General features: G+C 36.7%; 1 protein-coding gene across 2 annotated transcripts; it reads right to left on the bottom strand.

Annotated features, from left to right (window-relative positions):
* Positions 1-3,285: 3,285 nt before the first annotated feature.
* eml2 (EMAP like 2) lies at positions 3,286-19,978 on the bottom strand. 2 transcript variants are annotated; one of them, XM_027147927.2, is made up of 22 exons: positions 19,790-19,978; positions 16,621-16,806; positions 15,797-15,923; positions 14,310-14,414; positions 11,449-11,477; positions 10,989-11,118; positions 10,690-10,839; positions 9,941-10,010; positions 9,568-9,678; positions 9,332-9,427; positions 8,915-9,049; positions 8,726-8,825; positions 7,735-7,889; positions 7,145-7,270; positions 6,911-7,042; positions 5,376-5,443; positions 5,125-5,213; positions 4,881-4,978; positions 4,702-4,789; positions 4,495-4,590; positions 3,993-4,123; positions 3,286-3,898 (listed from the first exon to the last, which is right to left on the bottom strand). In XM_027147927.2, exons 1-22 carry the CDS (start codon positions 19,857-19,859, stop codon positions 3,773-3,775), a joined length of 2,418 nt encoding a protein of 805 aa, XP_027003728.1. In that variant the 5' UTR covers positions 19,860-19,978; the 3' UTR covers positions 3,286-3,772. The 2 variants fall into 2 exon arrangements, with proteins under 2 accessions (XP_027003728.1, XP_027003729.1); XM_027147928.2 differs by lacking the exons at positions 14,310-14,414; positions 15,797-15,923; positions 16,621-16,806; positions 19,790-19,978 and adding an exon at positions 13,330-13,584.
* Between the last annotated feature and the right edge of the window lie 986 nt (positions 19,979-20,964).

Genomic DNA, 20,964 nt, shown 5'->3' with positions numbered 1-20,964 from the left:
CAAATGTATTGTGTATATTATGTTTTAAGTGAAGGTCATGTGAGACAGATTCACCTGGAGGCTTCCGTCAATCAATCAGAGTCTATTGTGGGCTCAGACTCATCAAAACCGGACAGGTGAAGGCTGGAAAAAGACCATGTGAATTTTTTTAGGCGTCACCATTCCACAATTCCGTGCCCATGATAGCCTTAGATTTTTCTTCTTGATGTGTTGCAACCACTTCACACTTAACCATGATCATGTTTTGCTATACTGTTGAAGGAAAAACACAATTTAGGAGTGGAATCAAGACCAACCCTGGAGTCTAAAACCCACTTTAAACAGTTTTGACTTGAACATAAGAATGTGGACACAACACTTACTGTGCACATTAATTCTGAAATTTGAACATGTAAAAATATTTATTATGACACAAAGTGTTGTTATCCTATTGAAAGGAAACTCTGCCCTAATCTCAGGTCTCTCACAAATTGGTACAGTTTCTCTTATGACTGTAAGTGGCTCCAGACATCTTGCCGATAAAAAGCATCTACACAACCATGTTTCAGTGTGGGGATGTGTTGTCTGAGTGATGAGCAGTGTTGGGGTTGCTGCCAAATGTGCTTTGTGTCAAGAGCAAAAGGTTCAATTTCAGTCTCACTAAACAGGACAACCTTTTTCTGTATTTTTGCTCAGTGACAAACATGCAAACTCGTGTGCTTTTCCTTTTCTTCTTGTCACTCTTAATAAACTAAAGCTTTATGGAGTGTGCGGTTTAGGGTCACCATTTAAAAAGCACACTGCGACAAGAACCAACAGGGCTCCACCCCCTCTGTCAGTGTTTTACAAACCTGTTGTGAAATGATTCTCTCTACGGTATAACATGGCCATTAGTGTCAGATAAAACCATACTCACCTCTCTTTGCAATGCTCTGTCTCTTTCAGTAAACATCATTAAAAGATAACACCATATCTTAAATGCAAACTAACAGGAGTAATAAAAGTATTAGAATATTATGACCTTGTTAGGATTGGGGATTTCTTTAGGAACTTTTATGTAAAATGTATGACATGAATATAGTACACTAAAACATCTTACCATGTATAATAAGAATAGCCAGCCATATCTGCAATCAGCCTTATTTTTATATTATTTATTGATCACTGATCACTGGCTACTTATTACTAATGCATCTCATGCTCAGTATTCACCTTTAGTACAGTAAACTGTACCTTGACAACTATATTTTATAGTATATGTATGTATTCCACAGAATGCTTAGTAAAGATTCAATTGCAGAATAGGTTTGAAAGGAATATTAGATTACATGTAAGTAAGACTAACTGATCACTGATCACCAGCTTTGCAGTGGATGGCTCCTTTTCAACTCTCCTTTCTTATGCTTTAATTATTTTTGATTTACAAATACATTCTCAGCACTCACTCGCCTCTTAGAGTGAAATTCAGTCCTGATAAAACCTAGGTAATATGATATCCATCAGTACCGATGTTCTGCCCCAGAGCATCATTGACAAAATCCAATTATGCCATTATCTGCACCAATGTCAGGCCCAGAATGTACCTAAGATGTTTTATGAGTGGAACCTGTCCACAGTTTATGTATGTTCAGGGTTGGATAGATTTGCATTTTAGCCAGAAGATTGATAACAGAGGTCAGTGCAGACAGAAAAGGCAAATCTATTTTCATCAGACCATCTTTTGTAGTCAAAAGATGGGCAAATCATTTGTATTTACATTATTAAAATTTGTAATTACATAAATTTGTAGGCACTTCCATCTCAATGTAACCTATAATTTAGGTAATAAGTAATTAAGGGTTCAGGTAGGTTAGGACCAACAGTGGTTCTCTGGTGTTCCTAAGGTTTGAATGCACAAATGTTTGATGGCATTTCAGACAAAGACATGCACAAAGAATCAAACAATATATTGCCAAATATGAATATACATCTGCATACCTGTTTGCAACTTCATTCTACTGTAATTTCAAAGTGAAGTGAGCAGACGAAGAAAGGAAATGATTACAGATCTATTTTAAGATTTTCCTTTTATCTTGCTCTAAACACATTTTAAAGTGGCTGTTCCACACAGCTGTTGAGGAAGCACCATCTATGCCATCACATTTCTAAAATGTTTGTTGTAAAAGCATATAAATTTTTTTTTCTTTCCCTAAAAAAGCATGTTTCTCCTGTGGTCAGAAACTGGAAAAGAGGATTAGTTTGAAACACGAACATCCACTACAGTGTTGCTCAGAATCCTATTAGAGAGGTCCTCTGTTTCTTTAAAGATTAAAAGCATTGCAGCAGCTACCTGTGATTTAGATTATTTTTCTTGTTTTAGATGACAACTATGTCCTATATGGTAGAGAAAAGATGCCTGTAAGTTTTAAAATGACCTACACATGTTGTGAAACCTACTTTGATGATAGTATTAACTCATTAGGTGAAATGTAGCCTATGTCAATATCATTAGCATCATTTGCAAGATAATTTTTTTCACACTAACTTTTTTTTTTTGTGGTTAACGTGCCGCTTATGCTTTTGAAGAGGTTTGAATGTGATTGTATATCCCACCAAAAACATGGTTGACCTTGGCATATCTTGATGGAATTTTGTGACTGTGCCACTTAATATGAAGTTTAGGTGATGGAACAAGGAAAAGGAAGATGTTCATACTTTCAAACGTTTTCTTTTGTTAAATTCTGAAGCCTTTGCAAGTTAAATAGAAATTAAAAAAATTTAAAAATTCCTGCTCTCTGATTGAACATGGCTGAAACAATTTGAGGGGTAAATAAAAAAACTGTTAAAAATAAGATGTGTTATTGTAAACTCCTGCAAAGTACATACCTGTTTAGATAATATTTTGAGAACCCATATGAAAACAGGAGGTAAGGAAATTTGACTGGAAAATTTGAAGGTGGATGTTTGTTGTTCAGACTTAACTTATGATGATTCTCGTGGCCTTTATGTGTTTTCTGTAAATATAAAAGTTGTTGCTCAATAGCCCAGAAGAAGTGGGCCAAGCCCAGGTTACAGATAACAGTTTATAGCTTTCGTTTATATATATATATATATAAAAATGCCTTGCATGCTGTGCCATAAATTTTATTGAAAATGTTTGTGCATTTGAAATAGGTTTTCCATACATCTACATTGATACAGGAAAATACACAAACACATTCTGTTGAAATTGCTGAAAGTGTTTTTACTAACCCAATACAAAGTTGAGAATTTGAAGGATCATTACAAAAAGGGTATCAGTCACTTTTGAAGAGAAGTGCGATAAGGTGAGTACAGTAGAAACTTTATTAACAAAATGAAGGCAAAGCACATCTTAGGTTCACTCCTAGATAAATATGAAGCACTAACTGCCACAGATCACCATGTAGTTTCCGAAACACATGTCCACTCAGTGACTGCATTATATACAATATTTACTGTATATAAGAGGTCAAATCATTCTTACTAGGCTTATAGAACAGCTGAACAGTTAGGGCATGCCTCTTTTGCTCACTTCAGTCATGCATAAGCATGGTACACAATATATTTTAGGCTAGCGATTACTGATCCTAGATTATTTGGCCCAGATTTATCTGTTTACATAGCTGAAAAAAACCTGGTCCCAGACCAGCACTTAAGGTGATCCACATTACACACACAGCTTTAGCAGACTATAAACTGACAGGACAGTTTTGATGCAGGGTAGGCACAGCAGTGCTGCCCTCTAGTGGGCAGGAGGCTACAGTAAATAAGCAGCAGGTTTGCACAGGCATAGTTAGACAAGTGCCCACTGAAGAATGCTGGTGTCTTTCCCTCCAGTAGAGAGAAGATGGCTGTCATCATGGAGAAAGGCAACATTGGTCACATGGCTGCTATGCCCACCATATACATGACTAGGTGCCTGAAAGCATGGAAGGAAAGCAAATTTTACAAACTGAATTACATTTCTACAGCACGTGTTAATGTGTTTGCACAGATGAGTGCAGGAAGCGTACCCTTGGCTGAGAACAGGGGTAAGGGAACAAACGCACTTTGCCGAAATCATCGCCTGAGGCCAGGACACCACGGTTATTTGACCTGCAAACAGCATTGATGTCTGTGCCATCAGCACCGTCTGGCCAGATGCCTAGCAACATGAGACAGAGAAAAATATTTTCATCAACACAGGAAGGGTCTTACATGAGTTTTTCCTTAGGCCTACCAAATCCTAAATCTCAACACTACACGTTTATGACCAGCTGTAAATTACCTAATTTACAGATAGTTTGACAGGGTGACTTTTAAACAATTTTCTGGAAATGTTTTTAGACAAGAACTGGAAAGTAGCTAACTGCTATTCCACCACCACCAATTAACATGCAACTATTTTCTTCAAATACAGCCACTCTCACACAAATGAGAAAATGGATTTTATTTAAGAGTTACTCTACACAAAATTATTGTTTTCCAAAAACGTGAGAAACCACTAACTCCATATTATTGAGTGATATGACTCACCAAACACACCAAATCCAAGCACACAAGTTGAAGTGGCCCATTCCAGGTTGCGTACAACCTCTGCATTTGTAATATGTTTCCCAGTGGATGCTTCCCCTTTTAAAGTGAGATTGTTAGAATTGGAAAATAAAATGTAATCATCAATGCAATCTATTATTCTAATCATGTATTAGTGTATGAAGACCACAGTTTGACAAAGCAACTTACAGTACAAGATCTCATAATCTCCTGAGTTTGTGACAATATATTGGCTGTTGGTGGACCAGTCTAGATGAGTAACAAAGCTGGAATGCCCCTGAATGTAGAGACATAATCGTGGGACGATGTTATTAAAATTGGAGGGATGATCCAGATTTTTTCAAATATGAACAAAAAAAATGACTCACAGTGCATTTGCTAAGACGACTATACTTTCTTCCATTCTCAGTCACAGCATAGATGTAAATAAAGTTATCGTGAGAACCCACAGCTAGGTATGCACCATCTATGAGAAAGAAACTTTGTTTTGAACACTGAATATACTTTGTCCTGTCGATATTCTTGTGAATGTCAGTGTAAATGCAAAATGAGGTCTTTGATTATCTTCATTGCTTTGGTTTTATTCAACTAACCAATTTAAACTTTGCATACCTGGAGAATATCGGATATTGGAGATGATTTCATTCCCATCTGTGTGCATAGAAATAAGATCCCTGGTTTCAGTGTCCAGAACCAACCACCTACGGCATGAATGACACCAAAGAAGAATGATACAAAGTTAATTTTTGATAAAAAAAAAAGAAAAATCGATACAGACTACTAAATATGTCCTCCCCAAAAGAAAACACTTCATGATGGTACTTCTGTTGACTTCATGATGAAACCCTCATGTGCAGGCATACCTTCCAGTCATGGTGCCCACAGCAAACACAGTGCCGCCTGGGTGAAAGCCAGCAGAACGACCAGGGTCCTGGATTTCAATGTACATCAACAAAGAGATGATAAATAGAGCAAAAAACAGCAATATATATATATAAAACACACATACTCTACATACACAAAAAAAAATTGAGATTTTGTATGTTTGCCCTCTGACCATGAAATGATCAATCTATAATTTTATTGTTGACTTATTTTAACAGGGAGAGACAGAATAACCACAAAAGAAAAATCCAGATTTAAGAAAAAAAAAAGTTATAAATTGATTTGCCTTTTAATGAGAGAAATAAGTACGAGTATATAAGTAGTACTCCTTCACAAAACATGACTTAGTACTTGGTGGCAAAACCCTTGTTGGCAATCACAGAAGTCAGACGTTTCTTGTACTGTAGCTGGCCACCAGGTTTGCACAAATCTCAGGAGGGATTTTGTCCCATTCCTCTTTGCAGATCCTCTCAAAGTCATTAAGGTTTCGAGGCTGACGTTTGGCAACTCAAACCTTCAGCTCCCTCCACAGATTTTCTATGGGATTAAGGTCTGGAAACTGGCTAGGCCACTCCAGGACCTTAACGTGCTTCCTCTTGAGCCACTACTTTGTTGCCAAGTTGTCCTGTTCCCTTGGCAGAAAAACACTCCAAAGCACAATGTTTCCACCTCTATTCTCGGGGTCATAGGGAGAGCATCCCTCCTCCTCCAAAGACGGCAAATTGAGTTGATGCTAAAGAGCTTGACTTTTGTCTCATCTGACCACAACACTTTCACCCAGTTCTCATCTATTCAGATGTTCGTTGGCAAACTTCAGATGGTCCTGTACATGTGCTTTCGTAAGCAGCGGGATGTTGCGGGCACTGCAGGATTTCAGTCCTTCACTGCGTAATGTGTCACCAAGAAAACAGTTGGTAACTATGGTCCCAACTGCCTTGAGGACATTGACAAGATCCTCCTGTGTAGTTCTGGGCTGATTCCTCACCTTTTCATGTTCATTGAAATTCCAAGAGGTGAGATCTTGCATGGACCTCCAGACCGAGGGAGATTGACAGTTATTTTGTGTTTCTTCAATTTGCAAATAATTGCACCAACTGTTGTCACCTTCTCACCAAGCTGCTTAGCGATGGTCTTGTCCCTGACATCCTTGGACAGCTCTTTGGTCTTGGCCATGGTGGAAAGTTTGGAATCTGATTGATTGCTTCTGTGAACAGGTGTCCCTTTAAGAGAGTGCTCCTAATCTCAGATCATTAACTGTTTATAAGACACCTTGGAGCCAGAAATCCTGATTGAGAGGGGTTGAAATATTTATTTCACTCATTAAAATGCAAATCAACTTTATAACTTTTTTAAATGCATTTCTCTGGATTTCTTTCTTATTCTGTCTCTCACTGTTAAAATAAAACTACAATTTAAATTATAGACTGATCGTTTATTTGTCAGTATACATGTATATAATACATACATTGTAAAAAAAAAAAACAACAACAAAAAAAAAACAACAATTGGAAACCTCAATAGTCTTGCTCCAAAGAGGTTGGTGGGAATCAACATCCCACAGGTGGACCTGCTTGTCTTGTCCACAGGTCACAAACTGTTCAGTGCTGGGATGCACATCCAATCCCCACAACTCATCTGTGTGACCCTGTTGGTTTTAAAAGACACAAGACAGTGTAAATGGAATGATAATGCTCATATATCTTAATTATTAGAATACTTGCAATTTTATAATTTATTTGCAGTGAACCTGAACGATGGGTGTGAGAGCACCAGAGAAGGAGCCTTGCAGGATAGCATTTTTTGTGGTTCCTACAATTAATTCATCTTGTTTTCCCTCAGCCACAGTACGAACAGGCCCAAAAGCCTCAGGAACCTGTTTAAAAGCACAACAACGTTCATATTTTACTGTGGGTTTTTTTAGTTTAATCTTTTAATGCATGCCTTTTAATATGGGGATAAAAAGAAAATCTTGACAGAATCAAATGATTTTGCATGTATCCTCAAGTTTAATAGAATAATTTATATTATTAGAAGAGTTTCACTGTTACTTCAAATGTAGTATAATATGTAATGCAATGATGAAGCATTCAAAACACAGTATTAAGAAAAACACTTGCAAAATATCTCACTCAACAAGCTACATGTCCAGACATATATTTTTTTTTCATCTAAAATCTGGGAACATTTAAATGTACAATAATATCTGGCGTACCTTGCAGTGTTTGCCTATACCAGTTTTGACTTTTTAAGGACTATTTTACTATTATTTATGAATAACAACTCTAGAATGTAAAAGAGGCTTTTGGAAATAAACTATATTCATGAAGGTTGCCTTACCACCATCTCATTCTGTTTGTGGTATTCGTGATCCCACAGCACCACCTTGCGATCCTTCCCTCCTCCAGACACCAGTGTACCATTCTTCAGCACACAAAGGGAGAAAACCCCACCTTCATGGGCTCCTGCCACCACCTGGTTGATTCTGCTACCACCTGTCCGTAAAAATCCACCATCAACTGAAAGATCATGGAAGTGCAGGTTCTCCATCAATACCATTTGTTATTCAAATTTGATTTGCCTGCAGTCCTGTTTTTGCATAAACTGAAATACTTCATGGCCATTCTCTTTCATGAGCTCAGTCCAACATACAGAGAAGACTGCTTCCTATACCATCACTGAGATGGTCACAGATTTATCTTACACCCTTTCAACTTCTGTCAGCCAAGAACAGGAATCCGAGGCTAAAGTACACACAAAGTCCATTTTTAAATCAGTTTCAACTCTACAATTACAGCCTACCCTGACTATTATACAGTACCAAACTGCAGAACACCTCAAAAGGAAGTGGATCATCATGAACATCGCCTAAAGCTATACCAATTATTGTTAGAGGTTTTAAAGGAAGTACACATCTTTGCATATTCCTGTTCACAATGCTTCCTTTTGGTACATGTAGCTCATATGAGACATCAAAGCCATATGTTTATTCTATCCCTCCTGCATTGTAACTTGTGTTGACAGTTTATTTTGAACTTCAATGACCCATTTTCTGTGTTTAATAAGTATTATACTGTAATGCTGAAAGCCTGTTTGCACCGGTTTGATCTTCAAAGTTTCATTGTTGAGACACAGTATTACCTTTGTTTGGTTTCTTTCAATATACTGTATAATACAGACAATACTCTATTTTTGCCTTTTCATACACCACTTTGAAGGATGTGTATTGCTCTTCTACAATGTGTACAAATTTATTTTCAAAAAGGTAACTAAAGTTAAAGTTAGTGTTAGAGTTCAAGATTACTCTGGCATACAGAAAGGATTTCCCAACCTTTAGCCCAAATATAGATGTTTCCACTGGAGTCCCCAGTTATTGCATCTCCATTTTCAGCAAAGGTGACACACAGCACATACTTGGGTTTCTCATGTTTCTGAGTGAAACATCAAAAATTCCTTAAAAACAGATGCAAAATACAAATAATAGGAAACCATAACATTATCAAATATGGAGTTCACAAACCTCAAACAGTCCCTGCCGCTTAGTTAGAGTATTCCCCTCTATAGTCCAAAAATTGATGTGGGACTTCCCACAGGTGACAATCAGTTTAGCCTCCATGGGGTGGAAGACTGCTCCCAGCACCGAATCATTTGAGCACTACAAAATGAAGAGCAAATCTCAGATGGAATGTGACAATTCTGACAATGTAGTCTCATGATTTAAATTAAATCGACTCGCATAGACAAAAAGGCCATAGATCTGGTGCTCCCATGGTTATTACAAACAACAGCACCTAGTGCAAGAAATCAGTTATTCCAGTTTATTACAGCTCATGTGCTCCCATTTTTACTTACAAAGCAGTAGTATTTTAATTTTAAATAAGCAAGAGTTTAGTGCACAATGGCGACATTTAGTAGTACAGTATCATTCTTATCTTACTTTCACATCAGCAATTTGCTTTTCTTTCTGCCAGTCCCAGACAGATAGGATGTGGTCATTTGCATCATCAACTGCACAGAGATAGGCACCGCCATTCTGGAGGTGTAAAGAGATACATCATTTATTCACATTTGTAATTCTAAACAAATTACTTATTACAATCTGTCAGTGCACCTTCTCAGGTATAACTCAAATCATATTTAAAACAAAGAAGGGAAAAAAACCTGTCAACACACCGATTTGGAGAAGGCCACACAGCTGACAGCACGGTCAAATACACCAGACCCGATCACATGTAGGGTATTCAGACTAACAGAGTCCCAGACACGAACATGAGGAGCCAACAGCTTATAAGAGAGAAAAGAAAAGAAAAAGTTTGTGGCACATACAGTAGATACCCAAATGTATTTCCATTTAGACATGTTTTATTCTGACTTGTAATAAGTATCAATTTGCAATATATTTAAACATTAAGATTTTAGGTTTAGAAAAACATGTCCTTCACTAAGCTCACTCACCAAAATTCTGAAAATTAACAAACAAACAAACAAACAAACAAACAAATATATAAATTAATAAAAGAGAAATAAAGGCAAACCCAAGTCTTACTTTGCCATCTTTGGATGTTCCAGCCACTTGTCCTGTTGCTATGGTGACCATGTCAGGATGGATGGCCAAGCTACAAAGAGAACATTGAGTTGGTCACAGTCAGCCAGTTAATAAATATAGCTCTATCTCCAGGAGGATTAAGCATGCACTGGAACACTGAACTTTTAAAAACAACACAACTAACAAACAAGGTTTGTGGATATAAAAATAGTTTGGAAAATCTAGAATATAGTTTAAAATGTATATAGTTTTAAAATTTGATTTTAACATTCTTGTTCAAAAATACATTTTAAAACATTTAACAACAAGATATTTGCCTGATTTGCATGAAACATTGCTATCAACTTTGCTAGGGACAAGTGACATAGTATTAATTAAAGAAGTATAAGCCTATTTGAATACAGTATTGATACGGCTTGGTTTAACTTATCTAACAGATAGGAGCCTACAAAAGAATGACAGGAGTAAAAGGGAAAAATGGCCTGGGTCGATTTGGATGCAAATTGTATCAGAAGCCTTTTTCCACTTCCTTCCTCCAAGTACACGGATAAAAGTAGATTAAAAAGTGGAGGTCAGATGATTTACAATTCTGATCAAGATATCATCAGTAAATGATAATAGCAGCATTTAATTTGTATTGGCTATGAAAGGTTGATTCATTTGGAAGCAGATTGCGGTTTACTGACAAACCTGTTCCATGATCAAACATATTTAGTGTATCTTTTGGCTTATTTATTTAAGATATTTACCATTTTACATCATCGTTATGGCCCAGGTAGTGTCTCTGCTGCTGTTCCTCCACATTATACAACACAACAATGGAAGCATTGAAGTAGACAATCTCTCCCGTAGGCAACAAGAAGAGGTTAGAGCGACAGTCTCTGCCCCTGTAACCATAACTGACAGACTAGGTTAAGAAACTTAAATGAAAAGTGAAACATAGGAATTTACGCTAATAATACCTTCAAAAAAAATGCAGAATATGCTATATTATGCACACTTGGCAGCATAATAATATAACAAGTAATGAGTCACATATCAAGGATACACCCACTGAAGTTTAAGCTTGCGGTCTGTCAGTGCCATCTTTTGGTCAAGACTGTAGTTCTCTCTCAACTGGTCAGGAACTTGCATGGTAACTGGCCGGCCACGCAGGAACATCCTCACATACCCATCCTCTGTTCAATACAAGGCAAAAAGCTGCTCAAGTAATAGATTTTTTCCTTTTTTCTCGCTTATGTTAATGTCAAACCACTGCTGTAGGCTTTAATATATATTTTTATGTAATGTTTTTTCAGCAATTGTTTTTTGCAATTCCATCTATTTACATTTATATCTAATTACAGGACAACAATGATGATGTTTTTTTTGTTTGCTAGTTAAGAAGCTGCATCTGATTTTTAATATTATTTGTGTATAGGATTCACAAAGCTTTGTCAATATATAATAGAGGCAGGGGCTGAATGCATACAGCATCAATGTGGAACAACTGCTGGGTGTAAACTTACCAGCATTGAAGGTGCACTCTTTGGATTTACTGAAAGACAACAAAAACAAACCTCTTTAGCTACCTATACGTCATGAATCGCTTATCGTAATGATATATTTGAATATATTAATCTCTTTACTAACATCTTCATTAAATGTCTTTAAAGCTTAAGTGCTTAAAGGTGGAGCTTGAATATAAGATTCATCCTTTAGCGTTAAGCCAGTAATGTCCACTAATGCAACAAAGTGGTGAGCAGCTTACACACAGAGAAAATATACGTACATCTATATTTACAGCCCATGTAATTATTAATGCTCAAAGAAGATTTGCTGTACACCCATGATTTTCCATATGTCTTTCTGTAACTGTGCGTGTATTTCATGAAGTCATCATCACATGCAATGTCCCATTGTCTGTTACCGCTTATCAATACAGTACATGTGCAGTTAAACAGCTATCACTGAAATCATTAGGACACAGTGTCACAACAGAACTCAGCAACAGAATTTGGAGGCACTTTTTAATTTCTAGAAGATCTAGAAAGTATACGGTATAAAATGATAAATAAAAAAATGTTAAAGATATCTTTTGAAAAATCAGAAACTGAAGTAAAGAATGGCTATTGGCAGTGTCTTCAATTGTAATCCATTTTAAAAGCCGATTTTTGTCTAGTATGCAGTTTAAACTTTTAATTATAGGCAGGGCTTTAATCAAATCAGGCAGCACAGAAACCAGTATTCTTTCCAAGTAATTTTAACATGCTGCTGACTAAGACACCAATTTTACACTAAAGTAAATTATAAAGTATCTGAATATAAAGTAAAAGTAAAAGAAAATAAGTTTTAAAAAGGTATTGTCAGTGAGACATAAATGCTTGTTAAGTCAACAACATTGAAAGAGAAGATGTGTGCAGAAGTGAGCAGGATTCAATTCAGCCATTTTGAGGTTTGTTTGTTCTGGCAGAATCCTATTAGGGAGGGTGTTTTTTAGAGGAAGTCAATATGCTTAATGCATGCGGATATGTGGGGGGTGGAGAGGGATCAATCTGTACAAAATGCAATATTATCAGTTCACTGAAGGAGCTGTGCATCATGTAGTGCATGCATCAAGCTTTCTGCATGTGCTTGTCATTACAAATAAACAAATAATACCAGATGGTAACATGCAGATGTTTTGCCCAGTGACTCACACCATCATTAAGTGTGTTTACATCATAAGACTCTTTACAGCCACAAGCAGGAGTTTTATAACCAAAGTGGAAACTCACCACTGCACTTTCTAAAACATTTTCTTAAAACAAGAAAATTAGCAATATTTTATTCACCTACAAATGCTAACAAAAACTTTTTTTAAGCAAGGCTAAAAGCTAGCTGGTATGAAAATCACTGGTATAAACATATGGCACTCATAATCACACTACATTTAAAAACATAAGAAACTCTTATATCGTTCTAGTTTTATATGACCTAATCAGGCAATCTTGTAACCAAAGTGAATAAGAGGCTTCTGAATGAAGATAAACAAACTGGCGTCACAATTCCCTGACTATAAATTCGGGGGAACCCTTTTTTATTTCTCACATCTTTAGTCAAGAACAAAAGGAAAGCAAACAATTAAATTCCTGGTGTAAATGTGCTACTGCAGGACGTATAGTTAGTCTGCAAGAGTAGCTCTTTCAAATGTTCAGTAGACCTTGTAAAGCTTTTTAACTATTTATTTACTCACTTAAATCCTTATAACCTTCCAACAGCTATAAAGCCATATTAACAGACAGTACCAAAATTAGAACACTTTACCATGGCTTGGTGTATCAACTAAATCTGCCAAAATCTGTTTAGAAAGCATACATGCAAGTAGAAATTCTTAAAATGTCAAAAATAAAACAAATAGAAATGTTTACCTTTGTGATTTCTTCATAGTGCTTTTCTTTTGAGTAATAATAAGGGACAACGGGACTGAACAGGCAACAGACAACTTCCTTGTGTAAGGCAACTTTATACTTTGTTGGGCTAGGTCTCTATACAACCAATAGCAATGCACTTCCTCCTTCTGAATGACAGCCCCTTCCACTATAAACACACCCTGGGATAATTCAGTGCAGTCAGTGCTACATTGAAGTCTGTGGTGGTGGAAATAACTGAGGGCGCTGGCCACGCAGACGCAGTTGCACAGAATTTCACTGTGATCCAGTAGGATTATCTACTGATCAAACAATGTGCAGGTGTCCTGGCTTATTCGTCTGGTTAGAGTTAACTCTTTATCTGCCTAGCTTATACAGAAGTGAAATTTGAACACCTGCCTATGGTTTGTGTTACCAATAGACAAAGCATGGCTTTTTTCTCCTTTGAACAAGCTAAAATAATATTTGAACTATGGCTGTAAACAATAAGAAACAATTGGTGCAGCTTAACCTGGTTTACCAGGAGACATGTTTAAAACAATAAGCAAGTTACAGCTTGTAAGAAGACAGACAAATGTAAGAAAATATGACAGTATAAGTCAAAAGCAAACAAAGTTAAAATTAAGTTAATAAATTACAGTGTTGAGTCATTTACAGTATTGTTGCTTATATTAATATGACTAAATAAAAAAATCCTTCTATTTTGATACTGACTTTCTGAAATTTTGTTGGAATACAGAGCAATCTCAAAACAATATAGTACTAAAAAAAGTAGCACTCTATAGAAAAAAGAGCATGCAGTCATGTTGTCACAGTTATTATCAAAGATAGGTTTTTGACATTACATGCTCTACAAAAAGACAGCCTCAGATTTTCATTCACATAATGACAGGATGCATGTACATGAATGCATGCAGTTCTTACCATCAGAAATCAAGAAAAAAAAATGAACTGCCATCGAAAATGAGCGGACTGATTACCTGTCTCTTTTGCCACAAGTAGAACTGCTGGATGAGGTGGTTCTGCTGCGTGTGTCTGCCATCTCTTTCCTGACTGTCGATAGACGTTCTGTGGACATGCTTTTTCTGACAGATGAGAAGTGTACATGGAGACAAAAGCACAAGCATGGTATTATACACAGCACATATATAATTCATAGGGGCTTGTAAGAGAGAAAATGAGTATGCAAGAAAGGAAAACACACTGACAGTTGAAAGAGGAAGAGAGTACGTTTAAAGCACTGCAAATTGTATAAAACTGAAGAAACTTTAAAACTATATACTGTTATGTAGGTTCGGACAATCCTGACACATTTAGAAGTAATCAGATGTTATATGAACTGGAAACAATTTTTTAAACTTTTTTTTTTTTACTTTTTAATCTTTTTAATTATACTAAATAGACTATCTTGACTGAATAGAGAGGCTGGTGTATGCATTATTTAAATAGGAAAACACTTCAGAGATCATTTCAGATTGGAGTAGGCATACAAGCCTGTCCAACACGTTCATTGCTCAGTATTGCCACCTTTAGGTGATACTGAAAATCATTACACTAAAGTCATACAACAGACTCTCAATGATACTGCTGATGACAACGGCCACTACCACCCATAATAATAATAATAGTCACAATTGTCATAGCAATTTATGCAAACAGACAAGTTTTATCAAATCAACAATGCAGCAACAAATTATACAGATTAACAAAAAGTTTGGACACACCTAATCACACTGTGCATTTCTCCCCTTACATTCGCTGTTGCCATCTCACAGCCCCATTCATTCCTGAGCTTTGATTACTGTCTGTGTGGCGTTTCACATGCCACCCCCCACCCCCTCACGTGTCTGTGTGGGTATCTTCTTGGTTCTCTGTTTTCCTTCCAAAGACAATTCCAGTAGGTAGACTGGTGACTTTAAGATTGTTTCAGGTGTGTGTGTGTGTGTGTGTGTGTGTGTGTGTGTGTGTGTGTGTCTGTCTGTCTGTCTGTCTGTGTGTGTGTCTGTGTGTGTGTGTGTGTGTGTGTATAATATACAGATGGTCCCTTGCGGTGAACTACTGTCCCATCCAGCGTGAATTACGGCCTTGTGCCTAGTGATCCTAGAATAGATGCCAGACTCACCATGACTCATTCATTACTGATGATCAAATAAATTAATACATCAAAGCCATCTTATATTTAAAATTCTTAAAAATAGCCTCTTTGTGCCTTGATACCAGCTTAGTAAACTCTTGACTTTCTCCAAATCAGCTTCATAATATAGTCACCTCTTGAAAGAGTTTCCACATTCAGTATACAGAGGACATTTTGGCTGATTTTGTTTTATTCTCCAGTTCAGTTTTACACAAGATTTAATAAGATGTGTCCAAAGATTTTACGGTAATGTTGTTGTCATGATAGAGCTTTTCTCATATCTTTCTTATTTTTCATGTTACACTGCAAAATACTTAACATTTTTAGTTTTACCTTTTGATAGACATCAGGACCTCCTTTTTAGGAGAGGAAGGTGAGGATGGGAAGCCACCCATCCTTTTGTGTTCAACATAACCATTGGCTAAAGGCTTGGATGGAAGGGCTTGTAGAATCTGGCGGACTGAATCCAGGAAGCAGCAACAGATAAGATAAGCAAATGAGCAAACCAGGTGATATAGTTCTGTTTTACATACAACTGTTTTAGATGTAATGATAATTGCAGGTTGAAAACAGCTTTTAATCATACTAAGGAAAAAAGACAGGCAACTGGTCAGGGGTGGAAAAGTAATAAAAACATTGTACTTATTTAAAATAAATAAAGATCTGGATAACATAAAGATCTTGTTCATTTAATGTGTACATATGTAGCCTAAAGTTTACTAGAAAATGTTGATACAATTAAATGTTCATGTATAAAATAAAAAGTATATGCTTTTGTAACTGATGAGACTTTATGTTTACAACATATAATAAACATTTTTTATATGTTTGTTAGTTGACAGCTGACACTAGTTTGGTGGCTTAACCAGAAAATAAGAGATTTGTAATGTGTACATTCCTAAGGTCTACTTAAAAATGTAAGGAATTCAGTTAGAGTACAAGCATTCAATTTCCATAAATCCTAAATTTTTTTTTTACTAATACTTAAATATAGTAATGAATTACCATTAATCAAGTATTTTCCATTCATGCATATAGTACCGGTGATAAGATGTTTTCCTTTTGATAAGATACATTGCTATCACTGTGTCTTCCTGGCAGGCAGGACCATGCCCCAGACAGGTAAAGTTAACAGTAACTGTCATGAGAGTGCTGACCTTTGGTGGGTGCTCCTTTCCTGCTGCTGGCTTGTGCGAGTTCTTCACAATAACCCAGTCTGCGGAGTGCATCAGCTAGAGCAGCCTTCATCAGCTGAATCTCATCCTCCTGCAGCTGCACCCTCTGCTCCAGGTGAGCTAGACGGTCATCCATCTCCATCCCACTCCCTGCAGAGAAGTTATCATCTAAAAAATAGACAGAGAGTGACAATCTATAATTGGTGTTACTGAGAAGTGGGTGGTACATTTTCATGTGTGAATATTCTCTCCTACAAATGTAAACAACATGATTATTTATTCAAATCAGAGAAAAGGAGCAGTGAGCAGCATGGTGAATGTCCATAACATTTGCAAGAGAACTACGACAATGTTGATTTGTCCAACAAAACAAAGGACTGATTTAAAGGACAATGCAAACAATAAGTAAATAATATTTAAAAGAAAACATAATAAAAATATATTTGTCTTTTATCTATACAATAGCAATTTATCTATATAGAAACAACTAGGCTTGCTTGTTTGCAAAGATAATATAATGATCAGCCTGCAAGTCTAATAAACCTTCTGTTTGGTGTCGGCACCTGCTAACACAGAGCATGCACAGCTAAAGCATACTTTTAGCATGTGGCCAGCTTATCAACAGCAAGGACACCAGGACAGAGAATACAATGTGATGGAGAGAAGGGGAGGGTAAAAGAAGAGGAAAGAGTAATACAAAACAGAACAAAAGGAATCCCAAGGTTCAGTTAGCAAGCTTACTGAAATATTCATTATAAGGTGAAAAGTCCCCTCCTACCTGCCATCCCAGTCAGGGCTAAATGTGTCAGACAGTCAGTCAGTGGTACAGTACAGCCGATGGTGCTTTAGCTTGCTTTCTCTAGGGGGGTTTGGCAGCAGCTTTTTTCTCCCTCCTTTCCTGTTTCGAGATAGCTGATTCTGTGTCTGGACCTTCCTTGCTCCTCGCTCTAACTCCTTCCTCCCCCCTCCTTCACCCCCTCTCTGCCCTCTGCAAAGCTGTTTGTAACAGGATACTGCTTTTTGCTGCCATCCCCTATGCAGCAGACTATATAACTGCTCCTGTCTAAAGTGGAGAGGCTTGGAAAAGATCCAGACTTGAATGATGCAGTGACCAGGCACTGCCAGGAAGTGCACTGAGCAGCAGCTTTCATCCATAAATAACATTTGATACCAAAAAACAGGCTCCATTTATCAATACTTGGGAAATTGATAATACCTGTCTCAAATTTAATTTAAAGAATGAACAATGTAGTGTTCTTGTATGAAATATAAGGAATGTGGGGAATTTGTTATGTAATATTTCTTTTGCCATTATACAACTGTTTGAAATAAATCCTTGTCTTCTTGTTTGCATTAAATTAGTTTCACTTTATAGGCTTACTGGTAATCCGAGTATCCATCTGTCACTCGTCCTAACCATCTGTTACACAGTCACCAAATACATAAGACCTGGTAATTGTTTCTTTGTACATTCATTGGACAATTTATTAGGTATACATAACCTGTAGCAACACAAAGTTCATTGGTACATTTATTTTAACAAAGAAACCTACTAAAAATTGCTGTATTGGCTGTTGACCTTCAGCTGCACAATTTGTTAGCAATCCTATCAATAGTTACTGACTACCACTGACCAAATATTAGTTGAGTGATGGATCACTCTTAGCACAGCAGTGATACTAACATTTACAATGCGTGAACGATCATTGGCCACATTCTCAGATACTCTCTGTTTTTGACCATAAGATTTTTGTTATGATGAATCTTTCACATTTTTGTTTGGTGGACTATTTTCAACCCAGCAGTGATTCAAACTCCCAGGAAATAAACTCCTGATAACCTTGAACAACTTACATCACGACTATCCAGTGTCAATGCTATGAAAATAATTATCTTCCCCAAATGATATCACTTAATGTGCCCATTTATTTCACCCTGATTGAAAAGGTAGTGGGGAGCAGAGAAAATATGCACAGCAAGAGATAGCTATATTGTCTCTCTGGTAAACTGGCCAATGAGGGTAGTTGTAGGTATCAAGAGAAATTATTCATACCAATGCCTTTAATATCCATATATGCAGGTAATATTGTTCACCAAACAAAATATATAGATCTACTAAGCTAAACAGTATGACAGAATAATATAGTAATTATGACTCAATTTTGAGAGTGGTTTGCAGGCACTTTATAAACAAAGGTGAATATCAAAGTATATATTGTGTATCATGTATATGTCTTCATTAGAATGTGATAATGCAATGAATAATTCAAGAATGTAGTGATTCAAGAATGTGGTAATGCAAGGAAAATTTCTGAAATCATGAATTCATCAAACTTTGTTGATCTCATGAAGGAATTGTTTCAACTTCTAAATATTCCAGGGCTACATTCTACATGCATAACATCATACCCAAAGATCTATCACATAGATCAAAGCTAAACAAATAAATGAAAGAGCTAACCGTTTTTACTCTACTGGATATTACTCTACTCATATTCTGTATACTGTAAGTGTCCATGCTGTTGTTTTGTATACAGTGTAAACAATACAGAGTGCTATTAAGAGCTACTTGTCAAACCGCTCATGTGAGTATGTTTCAAGGGGATAACCCTTTGACTGACAACAATGACATCATTTAATAAAAACACATATCTGTCATAAGCCACATAATCTCTTGAATTTTAAAGCAGTAATCAAAACCTGCATGTTTTATCCATGTAAATCACGAGTGAGCAGGCAAACAAGGACCATCCATGCACAAAGAGATAAAATGTAAATATATCCTACGTGATGGTTGTCATTTGCATTTATCCAATGCGCGATAGCAGTCATTTAAACAAATGTTTCTATTAATAAATAACCCCTATTGCTGTATCATGTAGACACATTCCGAATGCCTCCATATTTCCTCTAAAGACTAATTAAACTATATTGTTTATGCAATAATGGCTTATACACCTGTGCATTCCGCTTTTCCAGTCAATGCTTTAAATATTAGAGGGCAAACACTATCTCATGCTGTGTTGGGACGCTAAGTGAAGCAGTGTAACAAAGAACAGTCACAGTGCGCTATAGACCGAGCTGGCTGAGCACCTTCATTATGACTGCGCGCGCGCGCTCGCGCACAAACACACACTCGTTCCAAACTTACCGTTACAATACCGAAGAAGAAGGGAGCTCTTATCGCACAGATTCCCACACGACGCTATTCTTTCAGACATTTCTGTCTTTTATTCTCCCCCAAAACCAAATAACGACAAATATATCCCTTACAATAAGCAATCTCTCCGCTCCGAGTGTCTGTCACTTTCAGCGTGAACCTTCAACACCTTCCCTGGTAACGCTCGCGACTACCTGCTCCCCGTAACCATGGCAACTGCCGCACCGCCTGGACGTGTGTGCGGAAGAAGCGCAGGCACGCGCTTCCTGTTATCGTCTCCAGCTAATAATATTAGTATTTACTTAAAAAAAAAAAGACCCAAATAGATAAATGAGATAAATGCAATCATGTCTAGGATAATTTAGCTATCTGCCCCCGAAGATGCATATTTCTGCCGGTAGATAATGCAGTTATAGATCTATATCCACGTGTATAATTTTATCACGTGCATAAATCTTGCATTCTTTCCAGTAAATCACAGTAATTTACAACCCCTTGTTTTCCTGAACAGTGAAATAAATAATTTGCCAGCTACAAAAATATTGCTAATCTCTGGACACTACAGATTATAATATACAAAGATATACAAGCCCTATTCTGTGTAGTTGTTTACAGCATTACAAATCTGAATTTTGTTGTTCTACTATACATTTCCTTACTCTTTTTGTTGATAATTGATGTAATTGTGTGGGAAAACCGTTCATTATGGGGTGCAACAGAGCAAAATATTGGAAATGTCTATGATTATGAAGGAATTGCTTAACCCTCAAATTAACACTAGGGGGCAGTGTTGTCCTGTTTGGGCAATGGTCCAAAACCAATAATCTTCCCATATAAACCACACATAAGTACAAACACCTCTATGATAACTGAGTTGGCATTTTCTATGGCATTTTGTACAATAAAGGAAAGTGATCATATGACACTGATTAAAATATCAATTATATGCAGATGCATGTAGGTTTTAGGGACATTTTCCAAGGAGTATGCATAACTGACTCTAACATAATAACTATATAATCAAACAAACAAACAAATAAACTGCAACGTTTCTAAATTACGTCTGAACACATCTTCTCTCCTGTGCAACATCTGAATGAAGTTTAGATATCACATTCACAGCAAGGCTTTAGTGCATTACATTAGCAGTAGGTGGTAAAGCCATA

This window comes from Tachysurus fulvidraco, chromosome 11 (assembly GCF_022655615.1).
Source record: "Tachysurus fulvidraco isolate hzauxx_2018 chromosome 11, HZAU_PFXX_2.0, whole genome shotgun sequence".
Taxonomy (NCBI): Eukaryota; Metazoa; Chordata; class Actinopteri; order Siluriformes; family Bagridae; genus Tachysurus; species Tachysurus fulvidraco.
Note: the sequence above shows the minus strand (reverse complement) of the source record. Positions and strands in the feature narration are given on the sequence as shown.

Coding starts and splice junctions, on each gene's coding strand:
- eml2 (XM_027147927.2), bottom strand. CDS start 19,859: ATGTCTGAAAGAATAGCGTCGTGTGGGAATCTGTGCGATAAGAGCTCC. Junction 9,428..9,567: donor GTGTGGCCTTCTCCAAATCG/GTGTGTTGACAG, acceptor TTACACCTCCAG/AATGGCGGTGCCTATCTCTG. Junction 5,214..5,375: donor GTGGGCACCATGACTGGAAG/GTATGCCTGCAC, acceptor TTCATGCCGTAG/GTGGTTGGTTCTGGACACTG.